Source organism: Trichechus manatus, unplaced genomic scaffold, assembly GCF_000243295.1.
Source record: "Trichechus manatus latirostris isolate Lorelei unplaced genomic scaffold, TriManLat1.0 scaffold00007, whole genome shotgun sequence".
In the NCBI taxonomy this organism is placed as follows: domain Eukaryota; kingdom Metazoa; phylum Chordata; class Mammalia; order Sirenia; family Trichechidae; genus Trichechus; species Trichechus manatus.
The window spans coordinates 29,318,265-29,338,427 of NW_004443943.1; the positions used below are offsets into that span (position 1 = coordinate 29,318,265).

General features: G+C 42.2%; 1 protein-coding gene across 1 annotated transcript in view; it reads left to right on the forward strand.

Moving 5' to 3' along the window:
• The first annotated feature begins 12,844 nt into the window (after nucleotides 1-12,844).
• WBP1L (WW domain binding protein 1 like) overlaps nucleotides 12,845-20,163 on the forward strand; it is a 68,510-nt gene continuing 61,191 nt past the window's right edge. Inside the window, exon 1 of the mRNA XM_004370090.2 lies at nucleotides 12,845-13,053. Coding sequence (XP_004370147.1) covers nucleotides 12,967-13,053 — 87 coding nt within the window. The 5' untranslated portion in view covers nucleotides 12,845-12,966. The remainder of the gene's footprint in view (nucleotides 13,054-20,163) is intronic.

Here is a 20,163-nt window from a genome sequence, read left to right on the forward strand (position 1 = left end):
CTGTCTGCAAAGTAAGATAATAAAGCCTCCTGCCTTCAACTTTGGCCTTGGCATGGAGGGTACACAACTGTATGGGGAACCTGTCTGATGTCTGGAGGCCATTGTTCACTTCCTGATTAACTGGGGAAAGTCTGCTTGTCTTCACTGGAAACCCAGAGGCCTCACAGAATGGGAATCGAGTTGCCCTAGAGCAGGGGTCGACAAATCATGCTTCAAGGGGCCAAATCTGGCCTGCTACCTGTTTTTGTGGCACAGTGGTTAAGGGCTCAGCTGGTAACCGAAAGGCTGGCTGTTCATACCCACCCAGCAGCTCTGCAGGAGAAAGACCTGGCAATCTTCTGTAAAGATTATAGCCTAGAAAACCCTGTGGGGCATTTCTGTTCTAGCCCATGGGGTCATTATGAGTTAGAATCGACTTGATGGCACACAACAACAACCTGCTTTTGTACACCTAGGAGCTGAGAATGTTTTTTACATTTTTAAAGGGTTGTAAAAATAAAAAATAAAATGAAGAATATGTGACAGAGACTTTATATATGTGACATGCAAAGCTAAGACATTATCTGGCTCTTTACAGAAAAAGTTTTGCCCTAGAACAGAGGTTCTTAAGGACAGGCATCAGAATCACCGGGAAAAAACCAAACCCATTGTCATCGAGTTGATTCTGACTCATAGCAACCCCATGGGACACAGTAGAAGTGCCCCATAGGGCTTCCAAGGAGTGGCTGGTGGATTCAAACTGCCACCCTTTTGGTTAGCAGCCGAGCTTTTAACCACTGCACCACCAGGGCTCCAAGAATCACCTGGAGGACTTGTTAAAATGCAGATTGTGGGCCCCAACCCCAGAGTTTCTGATTCTGTAGCTCTAGAGTGGGGCCTGATAATTTGCATTTCTAATAATTTCCTAATGATGCTGATTCTGTGGGTCTGGGGACCACACACTGAGGGCCCTTCCTCTAGAGGGAGAGGACCACCCTGCAGCAAGGTGTAGTGTTGATTTCAACTCTTGGTGACCCCATGTCTGTAAGAGAGTAACTGTCCTCCAAAGAATTTTTGACGGCTGATTTTTTGGAAGCAGATCATTAGGTCTTTCTTCCGAGGCATCTCTGGGTGGGCTTGAACCTCCAACCTTTCTGTTAGCAGCCAAGGGCATTAACCATTAACCACCCAGGGACACCTGAGGCCAAAGTACTGGCTGCAATTGGATTTTTTCACCTATTTTTAAAAAATTGGTGTGTACATTCCTGAGACCAACTCTTCAGACAGAGTAGACTGGACTATGGGACATAAAATGATACTCGTGAAGAGTGCCTTTTAGCTCAAGTAGATACATGAAACTAAATGGGCAGTTCCTGTCCGGAGGCGAGATAAGAAGGCAGAGAGCTGGTTGAATGGATACGGGAAATCGGGGGTGGAAAGGAGGGGTGTGCTGTCACAGTATAGGGAGAGCAGCTAGTGTCACATAACAATAAATTTTTGTGTAAATTTTTGTATGAGAAACTAACTTGAATTGTAAACTTTCATTTAAAGCACAATATAAAAAAAGAAAAAAATTGGTATGTAATTCACATATGATAAAATTCACCCTTTTCAAGTGTACAATTCCATGGTTTTTAGTATATTCACAAGGTTGTGCAACCATCACCACTAATTCCAGAACATTTTCATCACCCTAAACAGAAACCCTGTATTCATTAGCAGTCACTCCCCATTCCCACCTACCCTAATCCCCTCACAGACACTAATGTGCTTTCTGTCTCTATGGACTTGTCTATTCTAGACAGGTCATATAAATGGAATCAAACAGTATGTGGCATTCTGTATGTAGCTTCTCTTTGTTGTTAGGTGCTGTCAAGTTGGTTCCAACTCATAGCAACCCTATGTACAACAGAACGTAACAATGCCCAGTCCTGTGCCATCCTCACAATACTAGGTATGTTTGAGCCCATTGTTGCAGCCACTGTCAATCCATCTCATTGAGGGTCTTCCTCTTTTTCACTAACCCTCTACTTTACCAAGCTTGATGTCCTTCTCCAGGAATCAGTCCCTTCTGATAACATGTCCAAAGTATATGAGACGAAGTCTTGCCATTCTTGCTTGTAAGGAGTATTCTGCTGTACTTCTTCCAAGACAGATTTGTTCCTTATTCTGGCAATACGTGGTAGATGCAATATTCTTCGCCAACACCATAATTCAAAGGCATCAATTTTTCTTCTTTCTTTCTTTTTCATTGTCCAGCTTTCACATGCATATGAGGCGATTAAAAATACCATGGCTTAGGCCAGGCACATCTTAGTCCTCAAAATGAGATCTTAGCTTTTTAACACTTTAAAGATGGCTTTCGTGGTGGATTTGCCCAGTGCAACCCGTCTTTTGATTTCTTGACTGCTGCTTCCACAGGCGTTGATTGTGGATCTGAGTAAAATGAAATCCTTGACAACTTCAGTCTTTTCTCTGTTTATTATGATGTCGCTTATAGGTCCAGTTGTGAGGATTTTTGTTTTCTTTATGTTGAGGTGTAATCCATACTCAAGGCTGTGGTCTTTGATCTTCATCAATAAGTGCTTCAAGGCGCCTTCACTTTCAGTAAGCAAGGTTGTGTTATCTGCATATTGCAAGTTGTCAATGAGTCTCCAATCCTGATGCCCCGTTCTTTTTCATATAGTCCAGCTTCTCAGATTATTTGCTCAGCATACGGATTGAATAAGTATGGTGAAAGAATACAACCCTGATGCACACCTTTTCTGATTTTAAATCACGCAGTATCCCCTTGTTCCATTGGAAGGACTGCCTTCTACTTAGCCTAATGTTTTCAAGGTTCATTCATGTTATAGCATGTGCAATTTGCTTTTAACTGGTGTCTGAGCAGAAAAGTCTGTCTTTGAGCTTGCTGCCTTAGGATGGGAGACCCTGGCTCCAGCTTTTCCCCATTTCCAAAGACAAGTAGGAAAATCATTACCAGAGCTAGCCAGAGTGTAGGAGCAATTCCTCACTGATGTTCTTTCAAAACTCTACACCCTTCCCTTTCTCTTCACAGCTCCTCAAGTCTCCTGGCATTCTTCCTCTCTTCATAGATTCTAGCTCTTTTTTTAAAAAAATTTTTTATTGTGGTAAAAAATATATAAAATTTGCCATTTCAACCATTTTTAAGTTTCCAGTTCAGTAACATTAAGTACATTCACAGTGTTGTGCAGCCATCACCAAAATTTTTCATCACTCCAAATAGAAATCCTGTACCCATTAAACAATCAGTTCCCAACTCCTCTTCCATCTGGCACTTATAATCTGTAGCCTAGTTTCTGTCTCCATGAGTTTGCTTATTCTAGATACTTCATTTAAGTGGGATCATACATACTTATGCTTTTGTGTCTGGCTTATTTTAAGGTTCATCTATGTTGCAGCATGTATCAGAACGTCATTTTTTATGACTGAATAATATTTCATTGTATGTATATACCACATTTTGCTTCTCCATTCATTTGGTGTTGGACACTTGAGTTATTTCTACCTTTTGGCTATTGTGAATGATGTTGCAATGAACATTAATGTGTAAGTATCTGTTTGAGCCCCTGCTTTCAGTGTTTTGGGTCTATTGCTAGGATGGAATTGCTGGATCATATAATTCTATGTTTACTTTTTGAGGAACCACCGAACTATTTTCTTCAGTGGTTGCATCATTTTGTATTCCCACCAGCAGTGTACCAATTTCTCCACATCCACTTCAACTCTTGTTATTTTCCATTTGTTTGATTCTGTGCCAAGAAATCTGGAAGACAGCTACCTGGCCAACTGACTGGAAGAGATCCATATTTGTACCCATTCCAAAGAAAGGTGATCCAACAGTATGCAGAAATTATAGAAGTATATCATTAATATCACACACAAGTAAAAATTTTGCTGAAGATCATCCAAAAGCGGTTTCAGCAGTACATTGACAGGGAACTGCCAGAAATTCAAGCCGGATTCAGAAAAGGACATGGAACAACAAGGGATATCATTGCTGATGTCAGATGAATCATGGCTGGATACCAGAAAGATGTTTACCTGTGTTTTATTGACTATACAAAGGCATTTGACTATGTGGATCATAACAAATTATGGATAACATTGCGAAGAATGGGAATTCCAGAACACTTAATCGTGCTCATAAGGAACCTGTACTTAGACCAAGAGGCAGTCATTCAAACAGAACAAGAGGATAGTGCGTGGTTTAAAGTCAGGAAAGGTGTGTGTCAGGGTTGTATCCTTTCACCATACTTATTCAATCTGTATGCTGAGCAAATAATCCAAGAAGCTGTATTATATGAAGAAGAATGGGGCATCAGGATTGGAGGAAGACTCATTAACAACATATGAGATACAGATGACACAACCTTGCTTGCTGAAAGTAAAGAGGACTTGAAGCACTTACTGAAGATCAAAAACTACAGCCTTCAGTATAGATTGCACCTCAACATAAAGAAAACTAAAATCCTCACAACTGGACTAATAAGCAGCATCGTAATAAATAGAGAAAAGGCTGAAGTTGCCAAAGATTTCATTTACTTGGAACCACAATCAACACCCATGGAAGCAGCAGTCAAAAAATCAAAAGATGCATTGCATTGGGCGAATCTGCTACAAAAGACCTCTTTAAAGTGTTAAAAAAGGAAGGATGTCACTTTAAGGACTAAGGTATGCCTGACCCAAGCCATGGTGTTTTTGATCGCCTCATATGCATGTGAAAGCTGGACAATGAATAAAGAAGAGCTAAGAAGAATTGATGTCTTTGAATTATGGTGTTGGTGAAGAATATTGAATATACCATTGACTACATGAAGAACAAACAATCCGGTCTTGAAGGAAGTACAGCCAGAATGCTACTTAGAAGCAAGGATGGCGAGACTGTGTCTCACATACTTTGGACATGTTATCAGGAGGGACTAATTCCTGGAGAAGGACATCATGCTGAGTGAAACAGAGGGTCATCGAAAAAGAGGAAAACCCTCAACAAGATGGATTGACACAGTGGCTGCAACAATGGGCTCAAGCACAACTATGAATGTGAGGATGGTGCAGGACCAGGCACTTTTTCATTCTGTTATATATAGGGCCAGTATGGGTTGGAGCAGACTCTAGGGCACCTAACAACAAACAACAACAACAATGAGTTTGAAGTGGTATCTCGTCGTGGTTTTGATTTGAATTTCCCTGATGACTGATTATGTTGAGCATCTTTTCATGTAATTATTGGCCATATGTATATTTTCTTTGGAGAAATTGTTGTTGACCCTTTTAGAAAAGTCTGGAGAGCATGTGGTGGCTGCAGTGCTCAGAGGCACTTCTAATTGTATTCCCTCAAAGTGCATCTTAACCCCGTTTTTGCTTTCTCTGAGGTGGTTCCTGTGGGATATTGAAAGAGAGGAGGTTAGAGTGAGTAAAGGAGTCTTTGGGTGGTGCAAACAGTTAACATGCTTGGCTGCTAACCTAAAGGCTGGAGGTTCAAGGCTACCCAGAGGTGCCTTGGAAGTAAGGCCTGGCAGTCTACCTCCAAAAAAATCAGCTATTGAAAACCCCATGGAAAACAGTTCTTTTCTGACACACATGGGGTCTCCGTGAATTGGAATCGACTCAATGGCTACTGGTAATTGGTAGAGTGACTAAAATGCCTTGGTGTGGGAAGTGCTAGTTCACACTATGCAGGGTTTTGTGCTTGTCTGCCCAGTAGCTCAGTTTGAACTCTCAGGTAGAGGGAGAAAGAGAAATTGGAGTAAAATCCCCAGTGTTTGCCAAATTGAATTGAGATTTCCTAATAATGATGATGTTGTTGTTAGGTGCCGTCGAGTCGGTTCCAACTCATAGCGACCCTGTGTACAATAGAATGAAACATGGCCCTGTCCTGCGCCATCCTCACAATCGTTGTTATGTTTGAGCCCATTGTTGCAGCCTGTGTCAATCCATCTCACTGAGGGTCTTCCTCTTTTTTGATGACCCTCTGTTTCACTCATCATGATGTCCTTCTCCAGGGACTGGTCCCTCCTTATAACATGTCCCAAGTATGTGAGACGTAGTCTCGCCGTCCTTGCTTCTAAGGAGCATTCTGACTGTACTTCTTCCAAGACAGATTTCTTTGTTCTTCATGTAGTCAATGGTATATTCAATATTCTTCGCCAACACCACAATTCAAAGGCAATTGAAAATACCATGGCTTGGGTCAAACACACTTCAAGGTGACATCTTTGCTTTTTAACACTTTAAAGAGGTCTTTTGCAGCAGATTTGCCCAACACAATGCATCCTTTGATTTCTTGACTGCTGCTTCCATGGGGTTGATTGTGGATCCAAGTAAAATGAAATCTTTGACAACTTCAGTCTTTTCTCCATTTATTATGATGTTGTTTATTGGTCCAGTTGTGAGGATTTTAGTTTTCTTTATGTTGAGGTGTAATCCATAGTGAAGTCTGTGGTTTTTGATCTTCAGTAAGTGCTTCAAGTCCTCTTTACTTTCAGCAAGCAAGGTTGTGTCATTTGTATCTCACATGTTGTTAATGAGTCTTCCTGAAATCCTGATGCCCCATTCTTCTTCATATAGTACAGCTCGGATTATTTGCTCAGCATACAGATTGAATAAGTATGGTGAAAGGATACAACCCTGACACACACCTTTCCTGACTTTAAACCACGCACTATCCCCTTGTTCTGTTTGAATGACTGCCTCTTGGTCTAAGTACAGGTTCCTTATGAGCATGATTAAGTGTTCTGGAACTCCCATTCTTCGCAATGTTATCCATAATTTGTTATGATCCACATAGTCAAATGCCTTTGTATAGTCAATAAAACACAGGTAAACATCTTTCTGGTATCCAGCCATGATTCATCTGACATCAGCAATGATATCCCTTGTTGTTCCATGTCCTTTTCTGAATCCGGCTTGAATTTCTGGCAGTTCCCTGTCAATGTACTGCTGAAACCGCTTTTGAATGATCTCCAGCAAAATTTTACTTGCGTGTGATATTGTTCAATAATTTCCACATTCAATTGGATCATCTTTCTTGGGAATAGGCATAAATATGGATCTCTTCCAGTTGGTTGGCCAGGTAGCTGTCTTCTAAATTTCTTGACATAGACAAGTGAGCACTCCAGCGCTGCATCTGTTTGTTGAAATGTCTCAATTGGTAGTCCATCAGTTCCTGGAGCCTTGTTTTTCGCCAGTGTCTTCAGTGCAGCTTGGACTTCTTCCTTCGGTACCATCGGTTCCTGATTGTATGGTACTTCCTGAAATGGTTGAATGTCGACCAGTTTTTTTCGGTATAGTGACTGCGTATTCCTTCAATCTTCTTTTGATGCTTCCTGCGTCGTTTAAGATTTTCCCTGTAGAATCCTTCAATATCGCGATACGAGGCTTGAATTTTTTCTTCAATTCTTTCAGCTTGAGAAATGTGGAGTGTGTTCTTCCCTTTTGGTTTTTGTCATAGATTGAAAATATGTGTCAACTTGGTTAGGCCATGATTCCCAGTATTGTGTGGTTGTCCTCCATTTTATGATTGATATAATTTTCCTATGTGTTGTAAATCCTAATCTCTGCCTGTGGTTAATGAGGCAAGATTAGATTATGTTAAAGAGGATTAGGGTGTGATGTATCATCCTTACTGAGGTCACATCCCTGATCCAATGTAAAGGGAGTTTCCCTGGGGTGTGGCCTGCATCACTTTTTATCTTACAAGAGATAAAAGGAAAGGGAAGCAGCAGAGAGTTGGGGACCTCATACCACCAAGAAAGCAGCACCAGAAGCAGCGTGCACCTTTTGGACCTGGGGTCCTTGCGCCTGAGAAGCTGATGCCCTGGGATGCCTACTAGAGTGTGAGAGAATAAAATTCTGTTTGTTGAGGCCATCCACTTTTGTACTTCTGTTATAGCAGCGCTAAATAACTAAGACAATTTTCTATCTCCAGGTCTTTGCACATGTCATCATAATACTTTGTCTTCTCAAGCTGCCCTTTGAAATCTTCTGTTCAGCTCTTTTACTTCATCATTTCTTCCTTTCGTTTTAGCTACTCGACATTCAAAAGCAAGTTTCAGAGTCTCTTCGGAAATCCATTTTGGTCTTTTCTTTCTTTCCTGTCTTTTTAATGACCTCTTGCTTTCTTCATGTATAATACCCTTGGTGTCATTCCACAACTCGTCTGTCCTCGGTCATTAGTGTTCAACATGTCAAATCTATTCTTGAGATTGTCTCTAAATTCAGGTGGGATATACTCAGGGTCATACTTTGGCTCTGGTGGACTTGTTCTAATTTTCTTCAGTTTCAAATTGAACTTGCATATGAGCAATTGATGGTCTGTTCCACAGTTGGTCCCTGGCCTTGTTCTGAGTGATGTTATTGAGCTTTTCCATCATCTCTTTCCACAGATGTAGTCAGTTTGATTCTTCCGGATTCCGTCTGCAAGGTCCACATGTATAGTTGCTGTTTATGTTGGTGAAAAAAGGTATTTGCAATGAAGAAGTCGTTGGTCTTCCAAAATTCTATAATGCAATCTCCGGTATCATTTCTATCACCAAGGCCATATTTTCTTTTTCTTTTTTTTTTTAATTGACTTTAGATGAAGGTTTACAGAACAAACTAGTTTCTCATTAAACAGTTAGTACACATATTGTTTTATGACATTGGTTAATAACCCCATGACATGTCAACACTCTCCCTTCTCGACCTTGGGTTCCCTAGTACCAGCTTTTCTTTCCCCTCCTGCCTTCTAGTCCTTGCCGCTGGGCTGGTGTGCCCCTTTAGTCTCCTTTTGTTTTATGGTCCTGTCTAATCTTTGGCTGAAGGATGAACCTCTGGAGTGTCTTCATTACTGAAGTAAAGGGTGTCTGGGGGCCATACTCTCGGGGTTTCTCCAATCTCTGTCAGGCCAGTAAATCTGGTCTTTTCTTGTGAGGTAGAATTTTGTCCTACATTTTTCTCCAGCTCTGTCCAGGACCCTCTATTGTGATCTCTGTCAGAGCAGTCAGTGATGGTAGCCAGGCACCATCTAGCTGTACTGGACTCATTCTGGTGGAGGCTGTGGTAGTTGTGGTCCATTAGTTCTTTGGAGTCCCTTGTATCTTTAGTTTTCTTCGTTCTCCCTTGCTCTTGAAGAAGTGAGACCAGTGGAGTATCTTACATGGCTGCTCACAGGCTTTTAAGACCCCAGACGCTACTCACCAAAGTAGAATGTAGAACATTTTCTTTATAAACTATATTATGCCAATTGAGCTAGATGTTCCCTGAGACCATGGTCCCCACAGCCCTAAGCCCAGCAATTCGGTCCCTTGGGGAGTTTGGATGTGTCTATGGAGCTTCCATGACTTTGTCTTGTACAAGTTGTGCTGGTTTCCCCAGTATTGTGTATTGTCTTATCCAAGGCCATATTTTCCAACTACTGATCCTTCTTCTGTTTCCAACTTTCGCATTCCAATCACCAGTAATTATCAGTGCATCTTGATTGCATGTTTGATCAATTTCAGACTGCAGAAATTGGTAAAAATCTTCAATTTCTTCATCTCTGGCCTTAGTGGTTGGTGTGTAAATTTGAATAATAGTCATATTAACTGGTCTTCCTTATAGGCGTATGGATATTTTCCTGTCACTGACAGCGTTGTACTTCAGGATAGATCTTGAAATGTTCTTTTAGATGATGAATGCAATTCCATTCCTCTTCAAGTTGTCATTCCTGGCATAGTAGACCATATGATTTTCTGATTGAAAATGGCCAGTGCCAGTCCATTTCAGCTCACTAATGCCTAGGATATTGATGTTTATGCATTCCATTTCATTTTTGACAACTTCCAATTTTCCTAGATTCATACTTTGTACATTCCACGTTCTGATTATTAGTGGATGTTTGCAGCTGTTTCTTCTCATTTTGAGTCATGCAACATTAGCAAATGAAGGCCCTGAAAGCTTGACTCCATCCATGTCATTAAGGTTGACTCTACTCTGAGGAGGCAGCTCTTCCCCAGTCATCTTCTGAGTGCCTTCCAACCTGAGGGGCTCATTTTCCCGCACTGTATCAGACAGTGTTCACCTGCTATTCATGAGGTTTTCACTGGCTAATTCTTTTCAGAAGTAGATGGCCAGGTCCTTCTTCCTAGTCTGTCTTAGTCTGGAAGCTCAGCTGAAACCTGTCTGCCATGGGTGACCCTGCTGGTATTTGAATACCAGTGGCATAGCTTCCAGTATCACAGCAACATGCAAACCCCCACAGTATGACAAACTGACAGACGCGTGGGGAATAATGATGATTCCTGGCCTTTATATGAAGGACTTATAGTTCTTGATGCCTGGACTGAGACCAAATAATTTTTTGTGAAAATAATTTGGCCCTTGCCTAGTCCTCAGTTTTTATCATTTCTCCCCTAGGGAGCTTGATTTGTGGGATGGATGAATTACTAAGAAATTTGACATTACCAAAATACCTGCCATCTTTTGCAGTACTTCAGAAAGCTGTATCAAGATGGAGGCAGAACTATGGATGTTCATAAGCTGGGGCAAAACTGATTTCTTACCTTTTCTCACTTTGTTACTGGTTAAACCAAGAACAACTTCCTCTGGGCTCAGCTATGGGTGAGATAGGCCAGGCTGTAAAACGTTTCCTCTTGAGAGGAAATTAGCTGCTATAAGCAGCTGTGTTCTCTGCGATTGGATCTTCATTTGTTTATTTATTTTACAGATGTTGAGCTCATGATTAGGCCCTGTACTGGATATGTATGTTGTTGTTTTTATTTGCTGTAGAGTCCATTCTGACTCATAGCGGCTGGATATTTTAGGGATTTAAAGAAAAAGAAAAAAAAGAGTGAGACTTGGTGTGTCATAGAAAAAGCTGCAAATTTAGTGGGAGGGGTCAAGCAGGCAGATATTACAGATTAAATGCACTTTGTGGTAAATGTTATGTGAATCCAGAAGAAGAAACAAGGTGGGGGCTTGGAGTTTGTAATTGGGAAACTGTGTGTGTAAATGCAGTTAAGTATGCTATAGCATAGCATATTAGGTGTCTCTTAAGTGTCCATAGCAGAATATGTGGGGAAATGTAGTGTCAGAAGGTGAGATAAAGAGAAGTAGGCAAGGACCAGGTTACAGAGAGGACCATACTGAGAAGTTTGGACTATATATCCTGTCAGAAGTGTTTTAAGAGGGGAAGACGTGACATGATAATGTTTGGTTTTATGTGATACAGCACTGTTGCTGTGGTGTGTGGAAGAATTTGAGAGGGAGGAATCAGCTACTGGGAAGGCAGCAGGGAGGTCATTTGTACTTAACCAGAAGATGAGAACATGGATTGAAACAACGGGTTGGATTTCAGGGCTACTTCTGAGGTAGAGAGGTCTCTGGGTGGTATAAACAGTTAACTCTACGCTCAGCTGCTAACCAAAAGTTTGGGGGTTTGAGTCCACCCAGAGGTGCTTCGGAAGAAAGGCCTGGCTATATACCTCTGAAAAATCAGTCATTGAAAACCCTATATGGCACAGTTCTACTCTGTTATGCATGATGTCACCATTAGTTGATGTCAACTTGATGGCAACTGGGTTACTGGTTTTGAGATAGTCAATAGAATTTCGTCCCTGAAACTTGGCACTGAGCACTAAGCCTCAGGTAAAGAACTATCTCATGTTCTAGGGTAAAAACATGACAAAGTTTAGTAAAGCAAAAAGAAAGTTTTATTTGGCATATATTCAAAGAGGCAAAAGTGGAAAGCTGACAAGCATGCTGCCAAAGCTGATGTCTGCTCAAATCCAAGGAAATTACAGAATAGACAAAAGTGGGAAAACGAATAAGCATGCTGCTAGATCATGTCTGCTGGAGTCCAAGGAATATTACAGAATAAGTAAAAGTGGGAAAACAGACAAGGATGCTGCCAGAGCCACATCTGTCCGAGTCCAAGGAACATTACAGAATCATCAGTATATATTAACATTACAAATGGGCAAAACCATTGAAAACTTCACCTTTTCACTGATTGGCTAGAAACTGTGATCCTACATTTTGAATTGTCTTTCTTAACAATCATTGGTACAGGTTTCAGTAATGATGATAAGGAGGGTCCTCATTGGTCCAACAAATCTTCACTAAAGGCTAAAAAACAAAGATATGAGTGGAAAGTGTGTGGGTCATTTGTATTGTGTTTTATGAGTTGTTTATGTGAAAGTTTCCCTAAAAGATGTCTTCCAAGATTGTCCTAGTTATTGTCTTTACACCTCAGGGCCAGTTGAGGTGTCCTTATGAGTCCAGCTCCAGCGAGGTCACATTCTAGAACAAGGAATGATGGCTCCAATATTATCTCCTAAATCACTCAGATAATTCAAATTGACCTAAACTGCTGCTTGGGCAGTTTGGGACAAAGAAAGGGACCTAATACTGGGGCTATGCTTCAAGACAAAAAATATAAGATTTTAGATGGCAGGTGTTTTCCCCTCTAGGCACGCTAGGTTACCTTCTAGAAACAACTTACTTTCCAACACCCTTTAGAATCACTGTACCCCTTCTCTTTCTTTGCTAGATTGTGGAAACCTAATACTTCCGCCACACTCAAGATGGCGGCAACAGAATTAGGCTTTCCAGTACACGTTCTGGGTGGCTCCGCCTCCTGAAAGGCGTTACTTCCGCGGGGCAGGACGCATTTTACTCGGCCTTGCATCACCCAAGATGGCCTGGCTTCCTCCTACTTTTCATTGGCTGAATCTCTGGTCTTGCGTCTTCCTAGGTGGGCTTCGATTTGATCGACAGCTATTTTGATCAATGAACGAAGAGCAGACGCCAATGAAGCGCTGGAATTGGAGAGCCTCCGTAGGGTCTGGGAGGTGTTTTGGCTGGGGCGGGGTGGAGCAGAGCCGGAAGCGGGAGGCGAGAGTGGAACAGGAAAAGAAGGGAAGAAGGAAGAAGAGGGAAAGGAGGAAAGGGAGGAGGAGGAGGGTGGTGGCGGCGCCGTGGCGGAGGAGCAGGAGCAGGAGGGGGATGGAGAGAAGGCTCCTGTGTGGCATGGCGCTCCTGCTCCTCCAGGCGCTGCCCAGCCGCCTGTCAGCCAGGGCTGAGCCCCCGCAGGTAAGCGGGAGGGGGCGTCCGAGCCAGGCTGGGGGCCCGGGGGTCGTCGAGGCCTGGCTGGAGAGGATCGGAGAAGGCGTCAGTGCCTTGCTGGAGGGGTGTGAAGGAGTGTTGTCGCCAGGAGTGGAGGCAGTCCCGAGAAGGGCGCCCATGCCCGGCGTTGAAGGAATCAAAGGGGGTGTCGTGGTTTAGCTCACGGGACATCTGTGACGGTTTTGGTGTCAGGGAGTTGCAGAGGCAATGGTGCCAAGCAAATGAGGGCCCTTTGCGACGGCAGTTAGGCTAGGTGGGCTGGGGGCTGTGACTGGACAGTGCCAAGCTGCGGCATGTGGGGCGCATTCGTGCCCCTCTGTGGGGCAGGTCTCTGAGGCAGCGATACCCTGTGTATACCTGTGTATGTAGGGGTATATAGGGTATTGAGCTGGGCTGACGGGGAGGGGGGCTGAGAGGATATTTATTTCAAGCTGGCAAGAGAAGGTTCTGAAGATATCTTAGCTCCATTTTTAATGGATAAGGCATGGCGCCCTTAGTGGTTTGTTAGAGTTTGGAAGTGGTTTGGAAGGCAGGTGGAATGAAGTAGACTGGGACTTCTCAGGAGGAAGGGCACACGAGAGCTGTAAAAAGCTCTTGCTCTTAGGCTGGCTGGCCTGGGAGAGGAAGTCTCTGAAGCTGATCTGGGCTAGCTCAGGGCTTTTGAGCAGAGGCTGGTGCTGATGCCAATATGGGCAGCAAGTGGAGCACCCCAACTTTTCTTGCTGGGTAGCTTGCTTTTTAGCCAGGCAGAGGAGCTTGCTTGTGCTAATTCCAGCTCTGGCTGGCATTTTGAAACCCTAATGTGAGCGTTACTCCTGGTACCCAGTTGGGTGGGGTACAGTAGGGGGAATCACTCCTCCTTCCCTTGCGTTTGGCAAGGTTTACCATTCTATTTTCTTCACTTTCTTTTCTCTTCCCTGCCTTTTCAGAAAGGCATGCACACATACAGAGACAGCATAATGGCAGAATCCATACAGTTTAGTGCTTGGACTTAGTGTCGTGGCCAAGAGTAGCAGCAGAGTGCCAGCATACTTATCTTTTTCCTGGGACTTTTTGGGCTGCCATTTCTCATATGCATCTTGTTTTGCCCATTAGTATCCTCTATTTTTTTTAATGAGGTGAGATCCACATAACATAATATTAACCATTTAAAGTGTACAATTCAGTGGCATTTAGTACATTCACAGTGTTGTGCAACTACCACTTCTGTCTAATTCCAAACATTTTCACCCCCCCCCAAAAAAAGCTCACACCCATTAAACAGTTACTCTCGATTTCCACCTACCCACCACAACCCCTGGCAACCACCAGTCTGCTTTCTATCTCTATGGATTTACCTATTCTGGATATTTCATATAAATGGAACCCTACAGTCTGTGACTTTTTGTGTTGGACTTTTTCATGCAGCATAATGTTTACAATGTTTTGGAGGTTCATCCACATTATCGAATGTATCAGTACTTCATTTATGGCTGAATAATATTCCATTGTATGTATATAGTGTAATTCGTTTATCTGTTGAAGTATCCTCTATTTTTTTTCTCAGACTATATGTATATTAGAAATAATATGTGGAAGGAAGAGAGCTTATTTTTTGGCCCCATGGATTCTCTTTCCTAGGGCTGTGACCCTTCAGTTTTAGGCTTTGTTGGGGTTCTTTGTTTTCCCAGTTAAAATCATAAACTGGAAGGAGAAATAAATTTTATTTGTCTACTAGAAAAAGTTATAACCCTCAGGACTGGTAAAGTTAAGAAGTATAGGTGTTGACAGAACAAAATATAGGTTGATGATAATAAACCAAACCAGTTGCCATTGAATCAGTTCTGACTCGTGGTGACCTCATGTGTGTCAGAGTAGAGCTGTGTTCCGTAAGAGTTTTCAGTAGCTGATTTTTTGGAAGTAGATCACTAGGCGTTTCCTCTGAGGTGCCTCTGAGTAGATGCAAACTGTTGCTTTTCCTTTGCATATCTATTTCTGTAAATATCTCTAAAAGATATTGGTTCCCAGTAACCAATAAATAATATTGCTAGAAGGTTGATTTAGGAATGTGGGCTGGCTTTCCAGGACATCTCGGCCAGTGCCCTGGGCCTGTGGACTGCAGCACCCGAATGGAGAGCTGTGGTGGGGCTCAGAGTTGATGGATGGTGGGAACCGGATCCACTTCTTCAGCAGGAGGAAGGGATGGAAAATGGAGGTTCCTACCGGATCATGGACACCTGGGAGGTGGTAAGAGGATGTGTCATGTCCTAATGAAGCTTTGTCAATCACAGGCTGCTTTCTTATCATTCCTCTGGCACTTACAATACTTATTTTGGGGACAGGGTGGCTTTTGTACTTAGTTCCAATTGGATGGATACTAGCATCGACCAACAGCTATCATGTGGTTACAGTTCCTACAGAGAAGGGAAAGTTTTTGTAATGAGTAGTCTCCTTCCTGGCCCCCCACATATCCTCACCCCCCCTCCCTTAATTCCTCCATCTTCCTCCACCCCCAGCCTCATACCCGTGCCTCTTTCTTCAGGATGTACTAGATGTCTCTGGTGAGATTTGTGTTTTGAATTTTAACCTTTGGAATGGAAGTTACTATATAATTATTAACTCCAAATCTACCAAGATTTAGTCAATTCTGGATTTCTTTTTTTGACTTGTAGAAATCAGCAAGCAAAAAAAATTATCCAGAGACCATTCTGGCATAGGATGTACTCACTGTCCTTATTTCAACAGGTGGCTTCCAGCTAACTCTGAATTGAGAGCTTGCTGTACTCATTCCAGTATCAAAAATGTTATGAGTACCTCAGCGTATTTTTTCCCTGAAATGGTCCTATCCAATACAATCTTTGTTTACACAAGCATTTAATATCAGAAATATATGACATTAGATGGCTTGTTTCCCCTGTTACTGGTTCTGCACTGCAGCAGCCATTTCTTGTCATCCAGGCCCGGGGAAGTTCGCATGCCTAGCTCACAGGTTGCTGCGATTCACAGTTGTGATTTCTTGAATCGATAAAGAATAATTGAGTCTCCAAAAAGTGAGGCCTGGCCATTTGTCTGTTGCATTTAAATTATGATTGAGATACACTGAGTTTCTTTCTACTGTTGTTTCAATTTTACCATAAAATCTGACTATATTGTTTAAAATAAAGTTTTAGTAAACCAGAAAAAAAAAAGTTGCCATTGAGTGGAAGTAGAACTCTGCTCCATAGGGTTTTCAACGGCTGATATTTTGGAAGTAGATTGCCAGGGCTTTCTTCCAAGGTGCCTCTGGGTGGACTCAAACTTCCAGCCTTTCAGTTAGCAACTGAACGTGTTAACCGTTTGCACCACCCAGGGACTAAAGTTTTAGTAGAAGTGTCTTTTTCCATAAGGTAGCGCAAATCTTTAGAGACACAGTCCTTACCTTTCTTCTGCCAAGCTTCAAACTTTGAGTTGGATGGGGCCCCAGTTACTGCTGTTTTTTTTTGCCACACCACTCAGTAGTATACCCTTTGCTGCCCCCCCTTTACTCACTCCTGTTGCCTCAGTTTTCATCCCAGAAGCCCTATTCTACTCCTGTTTCTTTTCTTTTTCTTTTTTTTAGTTAAACAATCTGGGTTTATTACTTCTTGCAGGGGAGAGAACGCACACACCGTTGGGAACTGAGGGACATCTCAGTAAGAGGGTTTTAGAAAGGACTTACAGGATTTGAGTGTGTTAGGTGATTTTGGAAGAGGGTGTAAGGAAGTGAGGCTTTGTTCTGGATTGGATGCTGTCAGGAAACAGTTTTATGGTTGGGAATCTATTTTTTTTTTTTTTTTCAATTTGATTAGTTTTTTTATTGTTGGTGAGCTACTCCTGTTTCTTAGGAATGATATTTTCAGTGCAGTCACACTTATTCCTTCTTGTAGAATAGTGGTATGTGAGACTTCGAGATCTTAGTCCCTTTTACCTCATTTTCTTAGTCTGTTTCATGTCAGTGAGCATTTGTCTAAAATCAGTACCTTCAGTTTATGTCAGTCCTTTTGGTAGAATTCAGCAACCTTCTACTGAAATGTCCCCTTTTTGCAGCAGGGTATTGCTAGGCCCTGGGAAACCCTGGAATGAGTAACAGAATTCCTGTTCTCAAGTAACTGGTAATCCTGCAGTGCAGATTTGTACAGATTTGTAATTTGTACAACTACAAATGAACTGTAATCCAGAGGGATGAACATTGTAATGGAAGTGTAGAGAAAGGACATTGAGAACCATTGACTTTGTCATGGTGAGGGGATGGTGGGGATTTAGGGAAAGCTTTGTAGAGGAACAGGCATTTAGAATGGACTTTGATGGTTGATAAGGATGGGTAGGATATCTATGGACCAGGAAGGAGGAAAGTTTATCCTGATGTGGAAGAGTGAAAACAGAGACTGTGTTTGGAGGTGACCTATAGTCTGTGGCTGAAGCATCGGGTGTGGGTGTATAGAGGAGTGTGATAGTAGATGAGACTGGAAACGCAGACTGAAGTCAGATTGTAAGGAGGCTTTTCATCCATTCACCTAGGCAGTGCTGTCCAGTTGAAATTTCTGCCGTGTTAGAAATTATCCGTATCTGTGCTGTCCAGTTCAGTAGCCACTGGCTACATATGGCTGTTGAGCACTTGGAATGTGGCTAGTGTAATTGAGGAACTTAACTTTTAATGATATATAATTTTTAAAATAACAACTTTATTAATAGAGATGTAATTTATATACCAAGGGCAGTGGTGGTTCAGTGGTAGAATTCTTACCTTCTATGCAGGAGAACTGGGTTTGATTCTTAGCCAGTGCACCTCATGCTCAGCCATTGTCTGTCTATCATTAGAGGCTTATATGTTGCTATGATGCTGAACAGGTGTCAGCGGAGCATCTAGACTAAAATGAACTAGGAAGAAAGGCCTGGCAAGCTACTTCCAAACACCAGCCAATGAAAACCCTATGGATCACAGTGGTCCAGTCCGCAACTGATCATGGAAACGGGTCAGGATTGGATAGTGTTTCCTTCTGTTGTACATGGTGGCACCATGAGTTGGGGGCCAACTTGACAGGAGCTAACAACAAGTTTATATACCATAAAACTCACGCTTAAAGTGTTTTTTAGTATAGATATACAATTGTGCAACCGTAATCACTGTCTAATTTTAGAACTTTTTCATCACCCCAAAAAGAAATCCATACCCATTACTAGTCACTTCTCATTTCTCCTTTCTCCTCCCAGTCCCCGGCATCCACAAATCTACTTTCTGACTGTACGGATTTGCCTATTCTAATGTTTCATGTAATTGGAATCATGTAATATGTGGTCCGTTGTGTCTGTCTTCTTTCACTTAGCATAATGTTTTCAGGGTTCATGCATGTTGTAGCATGTGTCAGTACTTCATTGCTTTTTATGGCCAAGATCGAACAAATCAGTCTTAGAAGAAATACAACCAGAATGCTCCTTAGAAACGAGAATGGCAAGATTTCATTGTGCTTACTTTGGACACGTCATCAGGAAAGACTAATCACTAGAAAAGGACATGTTCGGTAAAGTAGAGGGTTAGCAAAAATGAGGGAAACCCTCCATGAGATGGATTGACAACAGTCTGAACAATGGGCTCAGACGTATCAAAGATCATGGAGATGGCACAGGACTGGGCAAACTTTCATTGTGTTTATACACGATGTTGCCATGAGTCAGCGCCGACTCAATGGCAACTAACAACACCGACAATATTGCGTTGTATGGATGTACCACATTTGATTTATCTATTATTCATCAGTTGATGGATATTTGGGCTGTTTCTGCTTTTTGACTACTATGAATAATGATACTATGAACATTGGTGTACAAGTTTTTGTGCGGACATATGTTTTCATTTCTCTTGGGTATATACCTAGCAGTGGAATTGCTGGGTCATATTTTTGAGGAACGGTCAAACTATTTTCCAAAGTGGCATGTTATTTAATTTTAATTTAAATCAAATAGCTGCATATGGCTAATGGTTACATATTGGATAATGCAGATCTAATAGCTTTCTAGCTATAGGAGTGGGGTGCAGTCCAGCTTAGTAGTTAGGTCATGGGCTCTGGGGTCAGATGACTAAGTTCCAAACCTGCCTCTTTTACTTACTGTCCTTGAGCAAGTTATTTACACTCTTTGTGCTTTGTTTTCCTTATCTATAAAATGGGAATAATAGTACCTTATAGGGTTATCATGAGGTTTAAAGACATATGTAAAGCTCTAATGATTACTAAGTATGGTAATAATTATCACTAACATTATTATAGGTGGTCCTCAGAGTGCATCGTTGTTGGTAAGTTAGTGTCAAGTCCCAAACTAACTTCAGAAACTGAGATCTGGGGAGTTTGAAAGTGACTTCCTCAGTTCTGTTCTGTATCTGAGGTTAGGCTTGTCCCTGTGATCTTTTATCTAAGTAGGTAACTTTTCCTGGTGAACCTGAATGGTTAGAGGAGTGGTTCTCACCCAGGGACATTTTTGTCCACCCCTCCCCAACCCCCCCAGGACATTTCCCAGTGTCTGGAGACATTTCTTTTTTCCTGTTAATTTATTATTATTTTTTTCCCATGCAAAAATTTATATATACATTGTTATATGACTCTAATTGCTTTCCCCATACTGTGACAGCATACTGCCCCTTTCCACCCCTGATTCCCCATGTCCATTCAACCAGCTCCTAACCCTCTCTGCCTTCCCATCTCACTTCTGGAGAGAAGCTACCCGTTTAGTCTCTTGTATCTACTTGAGCTAAGAGACACATTCCTCACAAGTGTCACTTTATGTCCCACAGTCCAGTCCAATCCCTGTCTGAAGAGTTGGCCTCAGAAACTGTTTTAGTTCTGGGCTGATAGAGAATCCAGGGGCCATGTTTTCCGGGGTTTCTCCAGTCTCAGTCAGACTATTAAGTCTGGTCTTCTTACTAGAATTTGAGTTCTGCACCCCACCTTTCTCCTGCTCCATCCGGGACTCTCTGTTGTGTTCCCTGTCAGAGCGGTCATTGGTGGTAGCCAGGCACCATCTAGTTCTTCTGGTCTCAGGCTGCTGAAGTCTCTGGTTTATGTGGCCCTTTCTGTCTCTTGGGCTAAT